The 21,766-nt window shown below is 35.7% G+C and overlaps 1 protein-coding gene across 1 annotated transcript in view; it reads left to right on the top strand.

Annotated features, from left to right (window-relative positions):
- The window catches only part of LOC116464003 (probable C-mannosyltransferase DPY19L1), a 79,533-nt gene extending 59,002 nt beyond the window's left edge, over window positions 1–20,531 (top strand). The window contains exons 2-5 of the mRNA XM_032147281.3: window positions 6,247–6,338; window positions 10,311–10,410; window positions 11,238–11,315; window positions 20,056–20,531. Coding sequence (XP_032003172.1) covers window positions 6,259–6,338; window positions 10,311–10,410; window positions 11,238–11,315; window positions 20,056–20,157 — 360 coding nt within the window. The 5' untranslated portion in view covers window positions 6,247–6,258 and the 3' untranslated portion in view covers window positions 20,158–20,531. The remainder of the gene's footprint in view (window positions 1–6,246; window positions 6,339–10,310; window positions 10,411–11,237; window positions 11,316–20,055) is intronic.
- The last annotated feature ends 1,235 nt before the right edge of the window (window positions 20,532–21,766 follow it).

Genomic DNA, 21,766 nt, shown 5'->3' with positions numbered 1-21,766 from the left:
AGATATAGTCAATATAGAAGTTAAACGATTTAGAAGCAACCTGAATTGTTTTTATTTCTCCACGTTGTATTATCATTTTGACAGTGCAATTTGAATCATTTGTTTCTGTTTCTATTTATATTGCCTATATATCTTGGTTAATGCTTTCATTTTGTAGTCAGAATTTTGGTTATGTTGATAACCTTGAGCAATGTAGTTTATAACCACATGATAAAGGCGGTAGAGTTGATACTGATAACATCTTGCCAGGTGTATTTTCTATTTTAGATGAGTAAGCAATGGTCAAGTTTGAGTCATTGCAACAATGGATGGAAACATGGAGGTGTACTCACTGCTTTTTCAACAAAGTTTCACAAAGGTTTTTTGTAAATTTGGAATAGGATATACTGATATCTTAGATTTTCAGAGACAAAAAGATCAGTGTTTTCTGTCATACAACCAGCTGAAATTCTTTATAAAGATAGTACAGTTTAAAATAGCATTTACATATCACTGACATATTAAACCCTGTGTGAGCTAAAATTGTATTATAAGTTCAGATTGAAATATGTAACTGGTTAATTGAGCAGCTTATCAGTACAGGCTGTGTGTAATCTGAAAATCTGCAGTCTGAAATACTCGAAAAGTCCAAAACTTTTTGAGTGCCAACAGGACTCTCAAAGGAAATTCTCATTGGAGCATTTCAGATTTTGGTTTTTTGGATTAGAGATGCTCAATCAGTAATTAAAATGCAAATATTCCAAAATTTGAAAAAATCTGAAATCCAAAACACTTCTGGTCCCAGCATTTTGGATAAGAAATACTCAACCTGTGTATGGTACAAAAATAGACCAAAACTCCAAGAAAGCAACCAGGCTTACTTATTATCAAGATACGGTGCCCTGAGATGCACAAAGCTTACTCCAAAGTAAGGGTCTTCCTAAATAATGGGACTGCCCTAACTAAGTAGCATCGAACAAGAGATATTCAAGCCATGTCTCTTAAACCTAGCATGTTTATGGTTACTATGTGGACAGCAGGATTCTTAACACCTATAACATTCTCTGAAGAGAGGTAGCATAACCTTCATGGTGCCAGCAGTCTTTTAAGGAAGCACTCATAAATATAGTGTTTAAAGCATTAGTATAGTTAATATTAAGCAATATAAAGCAATAGTATAATCAATATAGAAAAGCAGCAGGCAGAGGTAGGTAATTTGCTTTAAACCTAAACATTATAGTAGCAAGTTAGAATTGATCCAGCAAATGGCAACTCTAGTAAAAACTCTTGGAATAAATCTTAAACATGATCTGTTTGAACTAATACTAACCACAATTTATAACTCACTAGTCAGTTGTTCTTCTATTTATTTTGAAGTTATGAACATAAATCAATTAGATCATACTGTATTCACAATATTATAAGTTAATAGTTTGAAAATAGGGATTGGAAAATTAAGCTATTTTTGAGATTCCTTAGTTATTGGTTCTTCAGTGAATGATTAAAAAATTTTTTTTTCATTTGATTTTTTTAGTCTTTATTTTTATCTCTGTTTTGGCTTTCATTTTTAAGAAACTTCTCCTCATTTATTTTTCAACCCTTTTAGTGACTTCTTTCCAGCTAATTTATAATTCACTTTTTAGGGCATTTCATTCATTTTTGATTGTCCTATTTTTATGGCTGCACGTTTTTGCAAGCCCAGATCTTCTTAGCTGTCTGAGGAGAGGGATTATACTTTCTTACTTAAGTTGCTTCCTGTTGCCTTCATCATCTATGTCATCTGAGTTTCTTTCATTTGTGCTTTGTTTTTTATTATTATTAATATTATACTTTAAGTTTTAGGGTACATGTGCACAATGATAAAAATTATTAAGCAGAAAATAAAAGCCTATTAATATCTACACAGTATTATGTTGCAGTATAATCAGTGTTATGAAATGTGTGCTAAAAATTATATACTAGATGGCAGTTTGTGCAACATAAGATTTTTATTGAATTTATTTTCACAATAAATGTATTTCTTGTACTTAGAAACAACATACATTTGTATAACCCTTTTTTGAAGCAGTTCACATGTATATTTCCTTTAATTCTCAAATTTCAAAATAATGCCTTTAAAAAGCATTGGCATTTTAAACTGTCACACTTTTTATTTTACATTTAAAATTAGAGATAAAGAAAAAATATTTATTTGTTGAAACGTAAGGCATGACTAAACCAAATCTCTTCACTATTTTCTAATTATATGGCATCATCTGGAATGGCAATTATGTTTGTACCAGACCTAGTAAAACACATTGTGTTATTGGAGAAACAATAGAAAGCACTTTCATGGACATTTGAATTCATGTACTCAGAATTTTGGAGGGAGAGGACCTTGCCCTTCATTACCGTCCTGTAATTGGGTTTTCTTGTCCCTGCTTTCAGAGGATGTAATTCAGTTTTGGTGAACTGAGTGACTATAGCTATTAAATGCAACGAATTTTAGAGAAATGATAACGTCATTGAATGTGGGTAACAAATGTGGGGGAACCGTCTGCGTGAAGAAAATTCTCAAATTGTACATTGCATAGTTTGAATACTTGCTTGTTTGAATACTTGTTTTTGTACAGAGACTGATGACTTTACAAATTTTGATCATACAGGCATACTTCAGAGATGCTGTAAAATGACTATCATAATAAATCAAGTCATACAAATTTTTTTATTTTCCAGTGCATATAAAAGTTATGTTTACACTGTACTATAGTCTATTAAGTGTGAAATAGCATTATGTCTAAAAAACAATGTACATACCTTAATTTAAAAATAAGTGGCTAATCCCAGCACTTTGGGAGGCTGAGGCCGGCGGATTGCCTGAGGTCAGGAGCTCAAGACCAGCCTGGTCAACATGGTGAAACCCTTTCTCTATTAAAAATACAAAAAAAAATTAGCCGGATGTGGTAGTGGGTGCCTGTAGTCCCAGCTACTCGGGAGGCTGAGGCAGGAGAATCACTTGAACCCAGGAGGTGGATTCTGCAGTGAGCTGAAATTGCACAGCTGCACTCCAACCTGGGCGGCAGAATGAACTCCATCTCAAAATACACAAACAAACAAACAAACTGCCAATGATCATCTGAACCTTCAGCAAGTTGTTCAGATGGAGGGTCTAACTTTGATGTTGATAACTGCTGACAGAGGGGTTGCTGAAGATTGGGATAGCTATGGCAATTTCTTAAAATAAGATAACAATGAAATTTGCTGTGTTGATTGATTCTTTCTTTCACAAAAGATTCCTCTGTAGCAAGTGATGCTGTTTGATAGCATTTTACCTGCAGTAGAACTTTCAAAATTGGAGTCAGTCCTCTCAAACCCTGCCACTGCTTTAGCAACTAAGTTTACGTCATATTCTAAATCCTTTGTCGTCATTTCAACAATGTTTACAGTATCTTTACCAGTAGTAGATCCCATTTCAAGAAACCATTCCCTTTGCTCATTTAAGAAGCAACTCCTTATCTTTTAAGTTTTATCATGAGATTACAGCAATTCAGTCACATCTTCAGGCTCCATTTCTAATTATCTTGCCATTTCCATCACATCTGCAGTTACTTCCTCTACTGAAGTCTTGAGCCTATCTAAGTCTCCCATGAGGGTTGAAATAAACTTCTTCCAAAGTCCTATTAATGATGATATTTTGGCCTCCTCCCATGAATCAGAATGATTTTAATGGTATCTGAAATAGTTAATCCACTCCAGAAGATTTAAATTTCATTTGCCCAGATTCATCAGAGGAATCACTATGGCAGCTAGAGCCTTATGAAACATATCTCTTAATAAGACCTGAAAGTTGAAATGACTCCTTGCTTCATGGGCTGCAGAATAGATGCTGTGTTAGCATGCATGAAGGCAACATTAATCACCTCATCCATCTCCATCCGAGCACTTGTGTAACCAAGTGCACTGTCAATGAGCAATAATATTTTGAAATGAATGTTTTTTTCTGAGCAGTAGGTCTCAAGAATGGGCTTAAAATATCCAGTCAATCATGCTAAAACAGATGTGCTATCATCTAGGCTTGTTGCTCCATTTGTAGATCACGTGCAGAGTAGATTTAGTGTAATTCTTAAGGGTCCTAGGATTTTTAGAATGGTCAATGAATATTGGCTTCAAGTTAGTCACTGGTTGCATTAGGTCTAACAAGAGAGTCAGCCTGTCCTTTGATGTTTTGAAGCCAGCCACTGACTTCTCTCCGACTAGGAAAGTCCTAGATGGCATCTTTTTCCAATAGAAGGCTTTTTCATCTGCACTGAAATCTGTTGTTTAGTGCAGCCACCAACCTCAGTTATGTTAGCTACATCTTCTGGATAACTTGCAACTTCTACATCAGCATTGCTGTTTTACCTTGTACTTTTATGGAGATGGCTTCTTTCCTTAAACCTCATGAACCAACCTTTGCTAGTTCAAACTTTCTTCTGCAGCTTCCTCACCTCTCTCAGCCTTTATAGAATTGAAGAGAGTTAGGATCTTGTTCTGGATTAGGCTTTGACTTAAGGAAATGTGGCTGGTTTGATCTTCCATCCAGAACATTAAAACTGTCTGCATATCAGCAATAAGGTTGTTTCACTTTTAATTTCCTTCAATAATTTTTCTTTTGCATTTCTGACTTTTAGGCATAAGAGGCCTAGCTTTTGGCCTCTCCCGGCTTTTGACATGCCTTCTTCACTAAGTTTAATCATTTCTAGCCTTTGACTTAAAGTGAGAGATGAACAACTCTTTCTATTAATTGAACACTTAGAGGCCCTTATAGGCTTATTAATTTTCCTAATTTTAATATTGTTGTGTCTCAGGGAATTTGGAGGCCTGATGGGAGGGAGAGAGATGGGAGAGTGGCTGATGGGCGGAGCAGTTAGAACACACACATTTATCCATTAAATTTGCCATCTTATTGGGCATGGTTCAAGGCACCTAAAGCAATTAGAATAGTAATATCAGAGATTACTGATCACAGATCACCATAGCAGATATAGTAATAATGAAAAAGGTTGAAATATTATGAAAATTACCAAAATATGACACAGAGACATGAAGTGACCACATGCTATTGGAAAAATGGCACTGATAGACTTGCTTGATGCAGGATTGCCACAAACCTTCAATTTGTGACAGACGTTATCTGCGAAGCATGGTAAAGGGCAATGAAACGTAGTTTGCCCATGTATCTTACTGTCAATCATACTGAACTCTCCAGTCAACCTAATAAACTAACAGCTTTTAAAAATTGCATTCTAGTAACAACAGTATACATTAACAGTGGACCTTTTCAATCTTTTCAGCATTCTCTTGTGTGAGTAGTTCATTCATAAATAGAGATGTATGTCAGTTTCATAAAGGATGGTGAGCTTGTTAGAAAAGAGCAGTAAATTGGCTCAGTCTTTCTATAGCAGCACTAGAAATATTCAGTAGTCTGAGGTAGAGCTAAAATATAGGAAACACTTATTTCTGACATGGTCTTTGTCATTCTGTGGAATCTTTTTAGGTACCCCTGCTTGCATTGAAAGACGTCATTATTTTAGTGTGACTTAATAATATCAGATTGCTTGCATTTAATTCTATGCGGTTTTCTGTCAATGGAAGGATGAACTTACTAATATGTTTAGTCTATATACAGTAAAATGACATTATTACAACTGTGATAGTACATTGCTTAATTATGTCCAAAGTGAGCTTTTCAGAAAGGTTTATACTTAACAGTTTTAGGACTTTTGCTAACTTAATTTGATTCCACCACCTACTTTTAAATATTTTGCAACCCAGGGTAGCTTAGGCAAAGAAGTAAAACCAAAAATGGAATATTCCTTTGTAGCAGCACTGTGAATGAAAATACTAAATTTGATGACTAGAAAGAGTTCTCAAGTACTGGTTATGGATAGTTTTGCTGAAATTCATGGGAAAGAAGACAAACTCAAAATATTCTAAAATTTGGCAGAACATTTTCTTGCTGGTACTTTCCTCCCTTTCCTTTTAAGATGTAGTTGCATCTTTTTTGGTATTTTCTTGTTGACAATTCATGATACTAATGCTTTACATGATCTTAAGCCACATGTGTCTCTGTCAGTAACATTTCTCACATGCTAGTTTTGCTGTTTATGGAATAAAGTCCAGTAGTTTGTTTTACAACACACTGTTTAAATTATTTGTTAAAAATAATTTTATTTATAAATAGCAGTTTTTACTTGGAATGTCTTAGTAAATTTAGCAAGTATACTATACTACTATTTTTTTTTTCAGTGTACCCGTGTAATGTGGACACCACCTCTCCGTGAAAGCTTCTCATATCCATTTCTTGTTCTTCAGATGTTGCTAGTGACTCATATTCTCAGGTAACTTTGACTTAACCTTATTTCTTTTTGCATTAAATAATTTAAACTAAAATTTCTTAAGCTTCCATAATAAAGTGAACATAATAAAATAATTAACCAATATGATGCTGTTATTAGTAAAAATATTGTAAGAGTGTAACTTAAAAATAGTACCAAAAACATTTCCTCTATCAGCCTCTGTTCCTCCTCCTTTTTCTTGGTGGTCCAAAGTGACTGCTTGAGAAGGAACAAATTGCTTTCACTTCTCCTGTCATTTCCGCTTTCTCAAGTCTTCTTCTGTTACCACTATAACCTCCTGAAAATGAGCAGAAAGAAGATAAAGGCTGGTCATGCTATAGTGTATCCTGTAAGATACAATCCTTTGGGGCAAAGGATAATTCACAGAATTCACACTTCTCTCCCTTTCTGCTGATGAATATTGAATATAGCTGCCTTGCCCCAGAGGGTAAAAAGGAAATGAAATGGGGGCTGTGGAAAAATGGAACAAAGCATGATAAAAATCTGAAGATGACTCAGACTGATAACTCCCTTCAGTGATCCTCCGAATTCAGAAGAACTTTGATGAAGTCTGTTATGCCAAACCCTTTGGGCAATCTATTTCCCTCTGATTGTTACAGCAAGTATGGAATCATCACATGGCTTTTAGTCCCCTATGTAGTAGCGTCTTTAGACAGACCTTTCATAGAACATGGGATGGGTACTGTTTTTGCATTAGCTTTTTAAAGTCTGTAGCTCCAGCTTTATTGCTGTCCCCTAAACTCCTCTTTTATAGGGTTTAAAGCTTCTTTAGCACTTTTAAATAAGGTGAACCACTATGAATTCATAACCTTTAACTGTGCCCTGTTGGTTCTGAGGCACCTTGAGCAACGGTCCCTTCTCAAACATCTCTGTAAGATGTGTTGTGCTATAAGAGTCTTTGATTCACCACTACAGATGCTGTTTTTCCACATTCACATTCTTGACCATGGCTTTTTTCTCCAGTATAGTGCAGACAGCAGACTGCCCATCAGTCTCTCGTTCCTTCCTGCTTTTCTACCTCTGCTCCTGTCTTAAATCTAGCGAAGGCAAACCTTTGATTCTTTTTTCTCTCACTGATCTGATCTGTCCCTGAGTAGCTGTGTGGATGCTGCTCCGGGGACTGAGCGCTGCTTTCTTTAGTCCATCTGTACCATAGAAGGTAGTGTTAGTTTCCTGTTGCTGTGTAGCCAGTCACCACAAACTGGGATCTACTATCTTGGAGTTTTCTAGCTCCAAAGTTTTAAAATCAGGGTATTGGAGGTGCTACCCTCTTCCTGAAGGCGCAGAGTGGGAGGGGAGAGAATCAATTTTCTTGCCTTTTCTAGCTTCTAGAGGCTGTCTGCATTTCTTGGGAGGCTGCCTGCATTTCTTGGGAGACTGCCTGCATTTCTTGGCTTGTGGCTCCTTCATCTTCAAAACTAGCAATGGTGGATTAAGTCCTTCTTTGTCAGTTCACTCCAACCTTCTCTTCAGCCTCTCTTCTGCTTTTAGGTACCCTGTGGTTACATTGGGTCCACCTGATAATCCGGGATACATTCGCTACTGTGAGGCCAGGTGATTAGTCATCTTCATTCCATCTGCAGCCCTAGTTACCCTTTGCCATGCAACATGACATGTTCACAGGTTCCAGGGATTAGGACACAGATATTTTTGGAGGCCGTTATTCTGCCTGCCAGGATGGGGCCTCTTCAGTTGCTGTTTCCTGCCTTCAAGAGCTGCCTTCTGTTGGATTCTTCTCTGTTTTTGGCTCCAGGTGCTTCTGTGACAAGCTTTTTATGTTTTCTTTAGTCTCTTTTCATTGTCTTTTTCAGCCTTACCCATGTGTTAATACCTGTCTTTACTTTTTGCTGAAAAGTTTTAGAGAACTTTCCTTTCTTTAGAGCCTTCTTCATTGTCTCTGTTTATATTCTAGTTGACATTTCCGTTCTCATATTCCAGGCCATCTGAAGCTGCATCAGCTGCTGCTTTCACCACTCCTGGTTCAGATCCATCCCATCTTGATCTTCCTCGCCATCTTCATCGGCAGCTTATCACTTCTGATTGCGACGGCTTTTGTGGTTATGCCCCTTAGTTCTCGTGGCTCCCTGCTTGCCTGCTGTGGCTATGACTGGTTGCTTGGAAGTGTGGGCTTTCATTTTGCTTTCTTGGACACTACAGTCTTTTTAGGAGGGAAAACCTGCTAAACCTCCTTTCTTGAAGTTTTGGCAGACATCTTGTCTTTTTTCTGAAGGATAGCAACCTTCTCTGTATTGGCCATCTTCATCTTCTGGTATTTCATCCTTATTACTGACATTGTCTCCTTTGGAAGAGCAGCCATTTCCTTTAGTTCTTGGTTTCTACCTGTAGTTGACATATTGTGACATTAGAGGGAGGTGGTGGGTGGTGATGGCTTGGTGGAGCCAAGAAGAAGCTGAGCAGTGTTGATGCAGGCTGCAGTGCTGAGGATACTATTATAAAACCAGAAAAGAGACTATTCCTTAATGCTAAGAATCATTTATAAATAAGGTTAGTGGTATGTTTTAACAAATTGGTTTTGTCCAGTTTTGAATTTTAAGCATTTTTAGAAATTCAGTTTATATACCCACCTAATACTAGCACAGCTTAGCTTTTTTTGGTTGTTCTTAGCTTTTTTTTTTTAATTCTTGGCAATATTTATGTTTCCATTTCTGTTGTCTTGGGTCAGAGCTATTTTGATCACCAATTGGATTTTCTTTGTTTTCTATTCACTCCTATCTCCCCATAGTGCATTCTTTATCCAACTGCCAGATTGGTATTAAATTCTGCTTGGAAATCTTAATGTCTCTTGTTACCCATAAAATGAAAATCATATTTAGTATTCAAAAGTAGTAGAGAAATGCTTTATTTTAGACAGCGGCTTTCAAACTTTTGGACTATGATCTATGAGAAATAAGAAATAAGTTTTACACTGTGGCTTAGTATACACATACATGTATGCACACAACTGAAACAAAAGTTTCACAGAATAGAACCCCTCGTAAGTAGGATATAGTCATATATATTGTTTCACTCTGCTGATCTCCATTTTTAAATGCTGAATTTTATTCCATAAGTTGATTTCATAACTCATTAAAAGGTTATCTGGAGTTTAAAAATACTTTTGTTGGATTAAAATAGCAGAGAGGGATGTCCTTTGGAGAAGGGATACTTGGGGAAGTGAAGAAAGGCGTTTCATAATGGCGCTCTATCCTCCAGGTAGGTTTATCTAACCAGGATGTCTTTACTGTATCCAAGCTGCATACACCTCATCACCTCAGTATATTAACATGCACACTCCACTTCTGTGAAGATGGACATGTGTGGGGGCTTTGCGTTGGCTTGCAGATTTAGAGGATAAAATCATCTTACACTCCTAAAAATCTCCTAAATTACAAGTCAGTACCAAAATGAGATCTCTAAAGATTGTTTCAGAATGGCCCCCATATCTTTTCCTCCACTTAACTTTTCTGTGTTCTCCTACCTGTGCCAGACCCAACTTTTTATCTCACACGCTTACAAAATCTCTCTCAGCCGCTTAGCTCTTATTCTGCATTATTGCGGTAGTTGTCTACATAATACTTAGCACTTAGACTATGCTGCTATCATCTTTTCATAGGCATCTTCTGCCTTTCTAACTAATGAATCTGTTGAATCAGTATTTTTAAATATTCAGTCATGGATTCACCAAAATATAATTTGAAAAAAATGTTCATGGATATACTGACCCAGCCATCCTCCTTCTCTCTCTGCTATTGTTAGCAATAATGGGTATTTACCTTTCAAAGAAAATTGTTGTAATTGAGTATCAGGAGGTATAATTTCTAACCCATTGGTTCATTTTGTGTTTAGGTTGTGTTATAACCAGATCATATATATTTAGAGATTCTAATTTGCAGCAGTTTGGAGCCATACTAGACTATTTCGTGTTTAAACTTACACTTATTTTATCTTTTCAAGGGCTACAAAACTTTATAGAGGAAGCTTGATTGCACTCTGCATTTCCAATGTATTTTTCATGCTTCCTTGGCAGTTTGCTCAGTTTGTACTTCTTACCCAGGTGAGGTGATTATATTTTAAGCTGTTTTAAGCTTAGCATGTTTGACTATGTGAGCTCATTTGCATAAAATTACAACTGAGATATTCTGTGGTTCTAAGTCCCAAAACATTTTCTAGAAAAAATGTTTTTCTAAAACATTTTTTAGAAATGTTGAACAAAAGAAAGTTCAGGGTAGAGAAATATGTAGGATTATTTATTAATGATTGTTAATTATTTACTTCCTAACATAATGCATTTATTGAACTCAAATTTGTAAGAATGCTTATCTTTGTTATTCAGTATTGTTTTGCTTTGCAGCGAAAGTACTCTTAAGTTGAAGTTGATAAATTTGATTATAATTAACTCTTGAATATTTGTATTAATGAAAGAACACTAATGGAGATACTTGTAAAGAGTGACTAGCAAGCAGAAATTAAGGTATTTTTATGCACACATGCATTGCATAATTATTTTTCAGTTTAATGTACCTTCCCCAATTATGTATTAGTTGTCATGTTATAATTACATTTTCATCTTTTTTGATTGGACAAGGCACTTTTTAATTGTGTGTGTTGACAGTAGGGTTGACCTGAAGTTAAAATGAGTATTGTTTTGGACAGTTGACAAAGTAGACAATTCACATGATTGAGAAAGCTGTGTATCAGAAAAATCAGTATTTTCTATACTAATATATTGACTATATTTAATAATAAATTGGCAGATAAAAGGAAAACAGAAGAACTCACTGTGTGTAGATATAAATCAGTTGAAACAACAGTAAATGTATTATTCATTCTTGTAGCTATTCATTTTATCTTTTTTACTTTTAATTTATTTTTAAATTTCAGATTGCATCATTATTTGCAGTATATGTTGTCGGGTACATTGATATATGTAAATTACGGAAGATCATTTATATACACATGGTAATAATTTTTTATTGTTCTTTTCCATTTAGTTTGCCCTTAAAACTCCTGATTAGTATTTGATTTGTTCATGGTTGAAACTAGTTGTAACAATTTCATAACTAAAACAAATGTTGTTCAAACATTGTGATATAATCAACAGACCTCGTTTTGATAGACCACTCACAAAAATTTAATTTGGGTCATATTATCTGATTGAAGTTGTGCCCAACTTATGCATTATCAGTAAAAGAAATAATTTATGAAACAGAAACATGGGGCTGATATATTATCCAGGAGCTGTCTGTTAAAATGAAGTAGAAGGGCCCGACATGGTGGCTCATGCCTGTAATCCCAACACTTTTGAGAGGCCAAGGTGGGGTTCACTTGAGGCCAGGAGTTTGAAACCAGCCTGGGCAAGAGAGCCATACCTCATCTCTACAAAATAAAAAATTTTAGCATGGTGACGCATGCCTGTAGTACTAGCTACTTAGGAAGCTGATGTGGGAGGATTGCATTAGCCCAGGAGGTTGAGACTGCAGTGAGCTATGATCACACCACTGCACTCTAGCCTGGGCAACATAGCAAGACCATGTCTCTACAAAAAAGAAAAAAAGTTCATTTACTGAGCGTCAACTATCGAGGCATGTGGAATACACCAGCATTCATATTACTACATTCTAACAGGATGGGGGAAAGAGGGAAGACAGAAGATAAATAATAAACATAACAAATGGGTAAATTATGTAGGATGTTAGAAGGTGATAAGGATTTTAGGCCAGGTATGGTGGCCTGGGGAGGCTGAGGCAAGAGGACATTTGAGCCCAGGAGTTTAAGACCAGCCTGGGTGAGACCCCATCTCTATAAAAAAAAATACAAAAAAAAGATTTTAGAAGAAAGAAAAGGTCAGGGTAAGGCAGATCAGGAGCACCAAGATCAGGAGGTAGGAGATGGAAAAATCAAATGAGGTGGTCAGGGCAGGTCTTCTTGAGAAGGGGGAGTAGAACAAAGATTGGAAGAAGGAGAAGGAGTTAGCCAAGTAGATATCAAAGAAACTGATCTCTAGGTTGGTGGAACAGCTAGAACAAAGACCCTAAAGCTGGTTGGTTGATATTCTTGAATGGTTATCCTTTAAAAACAAACATTTGTCTTCTCTCATTAGTTTTTATAATTTTGATGTTTTCTTTTCCTGATAATTTTACAGTTGTCATAATATCCCATTATTTTCATTTTCTTAATAATTTATACATATAAAAGAACATTTGTAATGTGTAAGGAAGTTATAAACAGGGTCATAAAATAAACAACCAGGAGCCTACTCTCCAAATGGAAAATAGAACCTTATCGTTACTTTTAAGTCCTGTATGCCCTGAGCTCATCGCCTCACTGCTCCTAGAGGTAACCACTATTCTGACTTTTTGAATTGTAATCAATTTGCTTTTCTTTATAACTTTACAATATGTGGATTACTAAATAGTATACATTTTTATTATTAAATGTTCACATTCTTTGTAAGGATTATACAAATGGCATTTTATAAGTACTATTTTTTCACTCAGATTTCTGCTACTTATATGTAACTAGAATTCAAATATTTTCACTGCTTTATATTTTCCATCATATAAATAAAGCATAATTCATTTATTCGTTTTCTTGTTGAAGGACATTTAGGTTCTCTCCTCTACCCCCCAACTTCTTATTTTAGTTATAAATAATGCTGTACATTCTTCACTTATCTCCTAGGACACATATGTTGAGAGTTTCTCTAGGGTATTTACCTAGTATAAACTTGTTGGGTGGTAAATTATGTACATGTTCAACTCTATAAATACCAAATTGTTTTTCTAAAATGATTGGACTACTTCCAACAGCAATATATAGCAGCTTATGTTATTCTACATCCTTTTTTATCAGTCTGGTTCGTGTAAAATGGTATCTTGTAACCTTAATTTGCATTTTCTCTGATTCATAATGAAGCTGAGCATCTTTTGGCTTGTTGATACGCCCTTCATATTTCCATTGTTGTAAATTCTGATTCAGATCTTTTACCAGTTTGTCTTGTGTCCAAAAGAAAATGACATCTATTTTAGTCAGTGCAGTGTAATCCATTATTTTTGTTATTTATGTTGATGCTCAAATTGTTCCACACTTGTCCAACTATTCAGGCTGACTTCTCTTTCCTTTTAACATGTCCTCATCATGCTTTGAGCACTTTTAAAAAGAAATTAATAAATGTTAAGTTTCATGAAATGCTTTCCTACATCTGTTTAGATGAATCAGTGTATTTCCCCCTCTTCAATCTGTTACTATGAATGAATTTACATTAATTAATTTTCTAGCATTAAATAAACTTGCTTTTCTGGGCTAAACACAATTTTTGCATGTCGCTGGATTCACTTTGCTTTCATTTTGATGGGATTTTTACATCCTTGTTCATGAATGAGTTAGACAGTAATTATATATTTTTTAGACTTGGCTTATTTTTTCCCCAAACTATTTAAAATAGTTTTTTATTTTGTAGTATAAATCAGATTAAATGTTAAGCCTTCAGAGTTGGCTGGTCACATAGGCAACTATGGCTGAGGGCCTTGACTCAAGTCATAGTTATAAAATTATAAAGTTATACAACGTAGTTTGTAGTAAAACCTACCTTGGGTAAATGATACATACTTCATTATATGACTTACTATTTTCTGTCTTCTTCCATTATCGTTTTATAAATTCCTAAATTCTTATAGTTATAAAAAGAAAAAATATATAGAATTATTTCCAAAAAATTATTTTTCCATTTTTTATTGTGGTAAAATACATGTAACTTAAAATTTACCACCTTAAGCATTTTTAATTATTCAGTTCAGTGATATTAAGTACATTCACATTGTTTTACAACCATCACCACTATCTATTTCCAGAACATTTTTCATCTTGCAAAACTGAAACTCTATACCCATTAAAGTCCTTATTCTTCCATCTTCCCAGCCCCTGGAAACCACCATTCTACTTTCTGTCTTTGTGATTTTGACTACTTTATATATGTCATGTAAGTGAAATCATACAGTATTTGTCTTTTTGTGACTGGCCTATTTCGATTAGCCTACTGTCCCCAAGTTTCTTCTATGTTGAAGCATGTCAGAATTTCCTTCATTTTTAAAGCTAAATAATAGTCCATTGTGTGTACACACACACACACACACACACACACACACGATTCTGCTTATCCATTCAATCTGTCCATGGATACTTGGATTCCATTGTGTGTACACGCGCACACACACACACACGATTTTGCTTATCCAGTCCATCCACAGATACTTGGGTTACTTCTGTGTTGCAGCTATAGGAAATAATGCTGCTATGAACATGGGTAAACAAATATTTTTTGAGATCTTGCTTTCAATTATTTTCGGTATGTACCCAGAAGTGGAATTGCTGGATTGATCATATGGTAAATCTATTTTTTTAAGGAACTGCCAAACTTTTCCATAGTAGCTGTACATTTTACATTCCTGTAAACAGTGCACGAGGTTCTATTTTCTCCATGTAATCACCAACATTTATTTTCTGCTCTTGTGATGGTAGCCATCCTAATAGGTATAAGGTGATATCTCGCTGTGGTTTTTGTTTCTTAATTAAAAATCTTTATTTTTCAGAGAAGTTTTAGGTTTATAGCAATTTTTTTTTTTTTTTTTTTTTTTTTTGAGACGGATCTCACTCTGTCGCCCAGGCTGGAGTGCAGTGGCACAATCTCAGCTCACTGCAACCTCCACCTCCCAGGTTCAAGTGATTCTCCTGCCTCAGCCTTCCGAGTAGCTGGGATTAGAGGCACGTGCCACCACACTCAGCTAATTTTTGTATTTTTAATAGAGATGAGGTTTCACCATGTTGGCCAGGCTGGTCTCGAACTCCTGACCTCATGTGATCTGCCCACCTCGGCCTCCCAAAGTGTGGGATTACAGGCATGAGCCACCGCACCCAGCCATGTTTATAGCAAAATTAAGCAGAAAGTACAGAATTCCCATATACCCCCTGCCCCCAACCATGCACAACCTACCCCTGTATTGACATCCCGCACCAGAGTGGTACATTTGTTACAATTGATAAACCTACTTCACACATCAGAATCACCCAAAGTCTGTAGTTTACGTTAGGCCTCACTTTTCTATGGTTGGTTGTTGTGTTTTGTTTTGTTTTTTTGAGACAGGATCTTGCTCTGTTGCCCAGCTGGAGTTCAGTGGTGCAAACATGGCTCACCACAGCCTCGACCTCCTGGGCTCAAGGGTTCCTTTTGCCTTGGCCTCCCAAAGTGCTAGGATTGCAGATGTGAACCACCACAATCGGCCTGGATTTTGACAAATGTATAATGACATGTGTCAACCATGTAGTATTTTGTAGAACAGTTTCACAGCCATAAAGTTCCTCTGTGCTCCACCTATTCATCCCTCCTTCCCCCTAACCCATGGCAACCACTGATCTTTTTACTGTTTCCATAGTTTTGCCTTTTGTATAGTGTTATGTGTTTGGAACCATACAGTAGGTAGCCTTTTCATATTGGCTTCTTTCAGTTAGTAAAAAGCAAATAAGTTTCCTCCAAGTCTTTTCATGGCTTGATAGCTCGTTTCGATCTTGATTATTATTAACATTTTATTAACATTATATGGATGTACCACTGTTTATTTATTTGCCTATTAAAGAACTTGTTGGTTAACTCCAAGTTTGGGCAATTATGAATAAAGCTGCCGTAAACATCTGTATTCAGGTTTTCACATGGATGTTTCAGTTCATTTGAGTAAATACCAAGGAAAGTGATATTTGGATGGTATGGTGAGAGTATGCTTAGTTTTTAGGAAATTGCCAAACTGTCTTCTAAAGTGGCCATACCATTTTGCATTACCACCAGCAGTAAATGAGAGTTCCTGCTGCTCCACATCCTTGTCAGCATTTGGTGGTGTCAATGTGGATTTTTGGGCATCTAATAAATGTGTAATAGTATCTCATTGTTTTAATCTGGTTGAACATCTTTTAATATGCTTTTTTTGCCATCTGTGTATCTTTTTTGGTCTATTAAGATCCTTTGCTTATTTTTCCTTGGGTTGTTCATTTTCTTATTGTCGAGTTTTAAGAATTCTTTGTAGATTTTTGATAACAGTCCCTTATCAGATGTGTCTTTTGCAGATATCTTCTCTCAGTCATTGTCCTGCCTTTCACAGAGCAGAAGTTTTTAATTTTAATGAAGTTCAGCTTATCAGTTGTTTCTTTGATAAATTGTACCTTTGTTCTTTTATCTAAGAAGTCATCACCATACCTAAGGTCATCTAGGTTTCCTCCAGTGTTATCTTCTAGGAGCTTTATAGTTTTGCAGTGTGCATTTAGATCCATGGTCTGTTTTGAGTTAATTTTCATGAAGGGTGTAAAGTGTATGTCTACATTTATTTTTTTGTATGTGGATCTCTAGTTGTTCCAGCACTGTTTGTTGAAAGGACTATTTTTGCTCCACTGTATTGCGTTTGCTCCTTTGTCAAATATCAGTTGACTATATATGTGAGTCTATTTCTGGGCTCTATATTTTGTTCCCTTGATCTGTTCGTGTCTTCTTTCACCAATATCACACTGTCTTGATTACAGTAACTTTATAGTAAGTCTTGAAGTGGGGTAGTGTCAGTCCTCTGCTCTTCTTCAGTATTGAGTTGGCTCTATACTGGATTGTTTGTATCTCCATATAAACTTCAGAATCACTTTACTGGTAACTTGCTAGGCTCGTTATTGAGATTGTGCTGAATCAAGTTGGGAAGAACTGGCATCTTGACAATATAGAATCTTCCTGTACGTGGAATAACACTTCATGTATTTATAAAGTTCTTTGATTAGTTTCACTGAAGTTTTGTAGTTTTGCTCAGATAGATTTTTTACGTAGTTAAGTTTGTATCCAAGTGCCTCATTCCAGGAATGCAGGAATGTGTTGATAATAGAAATTCTATTAATATGATTTATCACATTAAGAAGTTTAAAAAATCCATAATAATTGCCTTTGATATTATAAAGGTATTTGATAAAAGTCAACATCTATTTTTGGTGTTTAAGACCATAATCAAGTAAAAATAGATGGATATTTCATTGAAATTTAAGATACCCACACCTCAAAACAAAAACTAGTATCACGTAAAATGATGAAGCAATAGAAAAATGTCCTATTTCCATTAATGCCAGAAGCATGATAAATATGCCTACTGCCTCTCTCATCACTTAACATTATTGCACAAATGTCAGCTAATACAATTGACTAAAAAATAATTCAAAGGAAAATGTAAAAATATCATTGTTTGTAGTTGATATCATTTTGAATACTTGAGAAATCCAAATAAACTACTACTGGAAACAATGAAATAATATTCATTGATGCATATTTAATATAATTTTTTTGTATACAATCAGAAAATATGAAGATTCTTGATACAACAGCAGCAAAAATAATATGCTTTAGAATAAACTCAAGAAAATATGCAGGATCTATATAAAGAAAACTATACTTGCTAATGCATGTAAAAGAAGATTTAAAGAAATGGAAGGAAGATGTATTGCTTTGGGATCTAAAGATTTGATGTTGAACAGATATAACTATAAATAACACGTTATTGAATAAAGTAATTTTAATTAAAATTTTAGTTTTTGAAGCTTAATAAGCTGATTCTGAAATTCACATGGAAATTGATATATATGGATCAAAAATAAAACTTCTAGAAGAAAATATGGATTATTTTATTTTTAGTGCCTTTTTAAATGACAGATAAATCCAAAGACCTAAAGGAAATGAAAGATAAATTTGCTAACATAAAGATTTAGAAAATAACCATAATACAAAAATACCACAAAGGTCAAAAATGAACTGAGAAAAATATTTACAATATGTTTACTTGATGAGTGGCTAGGTTCATATATATATATATATATATATATATATATATGCTGTAAGTTCTGGAGTATATGTGCAGCAAGTGGAGTTTTGTTACATAGGTATACATGTGTCATGGTGGTTTGCTGCACCCATCAACCCATCATCTACATTAGGTATTTCTCCTAATGCTATCCCTCCCCTAGCCTCCCAGCCCCCAATAGTCCCCTGTGTGTGATGTTCCCCTCCCTGTGTCCATATGTTCTCATTGTTCAACCGACAGTTATGAGTGAGGACATGCGGTGTTTGGTTTTCTGTTCCTGTGTTAATTTGCTGACAGTTACGGTTTCCAGCTTCATCTATGTCCCTGCAAAGGACATGGACTCATCCTTTTTTATAGCTGCATAGTATTCCATGGTATGTATGTGCCACATTTTCTTTATCCAGTCTATCATTGATGGGCATTTGGGTTTGTTCCAAGTCTTTGCTATTGTGAACAGTGCTGCAATAAACATATCTGTGCATGTGTCTTTATAGTAGAATGATTTATAATCCTTTGAGTATATACCCAGCAATGGGATTGCTGGGTCAAATGGTATTTCTAGTTCTAGATCCTTGAGGAATTGTCACACTATCTTCCACAATAGTTGAACTAATTTAACACTCCCACCAGCACTGTAAAAGTGTTCCTATTTCTCCACATCATCTCCAGCATCTGTTGTCTTCTGACTTTTTAATGATCGCCATTCTAACTGGCATAAGATGGTATCTCATTGTGGTTTTAATGTGCATTTCTTTGACGACCAATTATGATGAGCTTTTTTTTCATATGTTTGTTGGCCGCATAAATGTCTTCTTTTGAGAAGTGTCTGTTCATATCCTTCACCCACTTTTTGATGGGGTTGTTTGTTTTTTTCTTGTAAATTTGTTTAAGTTCTTTGTAGATTCTGGATATTGGGGCTATGTTCTGTAATGTATGAAGAGAGCTGTTAAGAAAAATAATGAAAGCCCAGTAGACAGATGGGCAGTGGGAATAAGCAGTTCACACATACACACAAGACAACATAACCAGCAAATAGAATAAAAGGTGCTGTGTCTCATCTACTATTAAAAGAATGGAAAAATGAAACAATGAGATAACATTTTTTCCCTACTGGATTGGCAAATATTTAAAAGAATAATACAGTGCTGCCAGAATATATATCCACAGGAACTCTCCTGCCCAGTTGGTGGGAAAGTGAATTGGCACAATCTTCTTGTAGGCCAAGTTGTCAATATTTGTATTGAATTTAAAAATGTGTATATCCTTGATCCATCAATTTCACTTCTAGTAATTTATTCATAAATGTACTGACATGCACATAAGATATACGCATAAGGATGTCTATCATAGCAGTGTTTGTGTTGGGAAGACCCAAACAAAACAAAATAGAAGTGGAAAGCACTTAAGTGTTTTGCAGTATTCGGAGGACTAGTTAAATAAATTAAGGTACATCTATAGAATAGAATACTTTTTCCAGTTCTTAAGCAGAATGTATTAGATTGGCTTGCATGTGTATGGAAAGCTCTCTGAAACATATTACAAATAAAAGCAAGAAATAGTATAGCTTGCGGGGTAAGTGTCCATTTGTGGTTTAACAAAATATATAAACTAGAATTTATACATGTTGTCTGGAAGGATAAACAGGAAACTGTTGATGATGGTTATCTCTGGGAGTTTGAAGTGTGGGATGGAGAATGGGCTGTTTTAATCTTATAGTCCCTTTTGAACAGTTTGAATTTTGTTTATTATGGGCATGTGCAATTTTCACAATAAAAAACAAAGGTTTTTTGTTTTATGCGCATTACTTATATTTTTTTCTTGGATTTTTCCAGATTTCTCTTGCACTTTGTTTTGTTTTGATGTTTGGGAACTCAATGTTATTAACTTCTTATTATGCTTCTTCTTTGGTAATTATTTGGGTAAGTATTCCTTAACACTTATATGGCTGTTTTTGAAGCTAATGGTTTAACAATTTTTTCTTCACTGGCTTAGGATTCATGAGGGTTTTCTGTAGGAACCATCTTAAGTGTCTTAGAATATTCTAGATGTGATGATGTTCAAGTACTCAATTCTAAAACGGAAAAAAAAAAAACAAGGAAAATTAGTATCATTTCAGAAAGGTTTCTGTGCTTTCTTCTCCCTTCCTCCTTTCCATTTTTAATCCTACTCCTGCTCCACTTTTTGAACCCCTTTCCTCTCATTGCAATCTTATAACAGCCTCCCCTCTTCATTCCACTGTGATCAGAAGATCAGGGCCTTGGTTACTTTGTTTTTCTTTTGTGTTTTTCTTTTTTTTTTTTTTTTGGTTTGTTTTGTTTTTTGACCCTTGTCTACTTGTATGGACTATTCAGATGGTTTAAGTAAGGTAATGATTCAGTTTTATTTTGCTAAATCACTACCAAGAACAACTTTAGATTATGGAGAGATTATTTTACAGAATTAGAACAAATTGATGGAAGGTCATCTAATTCTTTCTGCTACATATGGCAGGATGACTTTGTTTTTTTGTTTGCTTCTTTGTTTTGTTTTTTTAAGACGGAGTTTCACTCTTGTTGCCGACGCTGGAGTGCAATGGCGCAATCTTGGCTCACTCCGCCTCCCAGGTTCAAGCGTTTCTCCTGCCTCAGCCTTCCAAGTAGCTGGGATTACAGGCATATGCCACCATGCCCGGGTAGTTTTGTATTTTTAGTAGAGACAGGGTTTCTCCATGTTGGTCAGGCTGGTCTCTTAATTCCTGACCTCAGGTGATCTGCCCACCTCGGCCTCCCAAAGTGCTGGGATTACAGGCGTGAGCCACCACGCCCGGCTGGCAGGTTGACTTTGTAAGTCTAAAAGTCTTCTGAAATTTAAAGACTGCCTTATTTTTGGTGGGTTTCCATTAAAATGTTTTGCAAACTTGTTATTCCTTATGTTTAAAGTGCATGTGCTTTAGTTTCCCTATGACTTTAAAAGCGTATTGCACTGTTGTAATTGGAATATATTCGACTTCTTGAGTAGTTAAGTTACTAAGATCATTTGGGGTTTCTTAATTTCTAGAACCCATTACATTTGAAACCTCCATTTTTATTTATTTTACAAATGATATTTATTTAAAAACCCATTTCTCGGCCGGGTGCAGTGGCTCACGCCTCTAATCCCAGCACTTTGGGAGGCTGAGGCAGGTGGATCACGAGGTCAGGAGATCGAGACCATCCTGGCTAACAAGGTGAAACCCCAACTCTACTAAAAATACAAAAAATTAGCCGGGCATGGTGGCGGGCGCCTGTAGTCCCAGCTACTCGGGAGGCTGAGGCAGAATGGTGTGAACCCAGGAGGCGGAGCTTGCAGTGAACTGAGATCGCGCCACTACACTCCAGCATGGGCGACAGAGCGAGCACCATTTCAAAAAAAAAAAAAAATACCCATTTCTCAAAACTATGCCTCTTCCCAGTCTGGGCCGCCACCCTTTTCAGATTGTGCCTTGAGTATACTTAGCTACAGAAATTAGCCATTAGCATGATGCTATATTTTCAACAACAACAGGAAAAATCATAACTTTGGGAT

This window comes from Hylobates moloch, unplaced genomic scaffold, assembly GCF_009828535.3.
Source record: "Hylobates moloch isolate HMO894 unplaced genomic scaffold, HMol_V3 SCAFFOLD_120, whole genome shotgun sequence".
Lineage (NCBI taxonomy): Eukaryota > Metazoa > Chordata > Mammalia > Primates > Hylobatidae > Hylobates > Hylobates moloch.
Note: the sequence above shows the minus strand (reverse complement) of the source record. Positions and strands in the feature narration are given on the sequence as shown.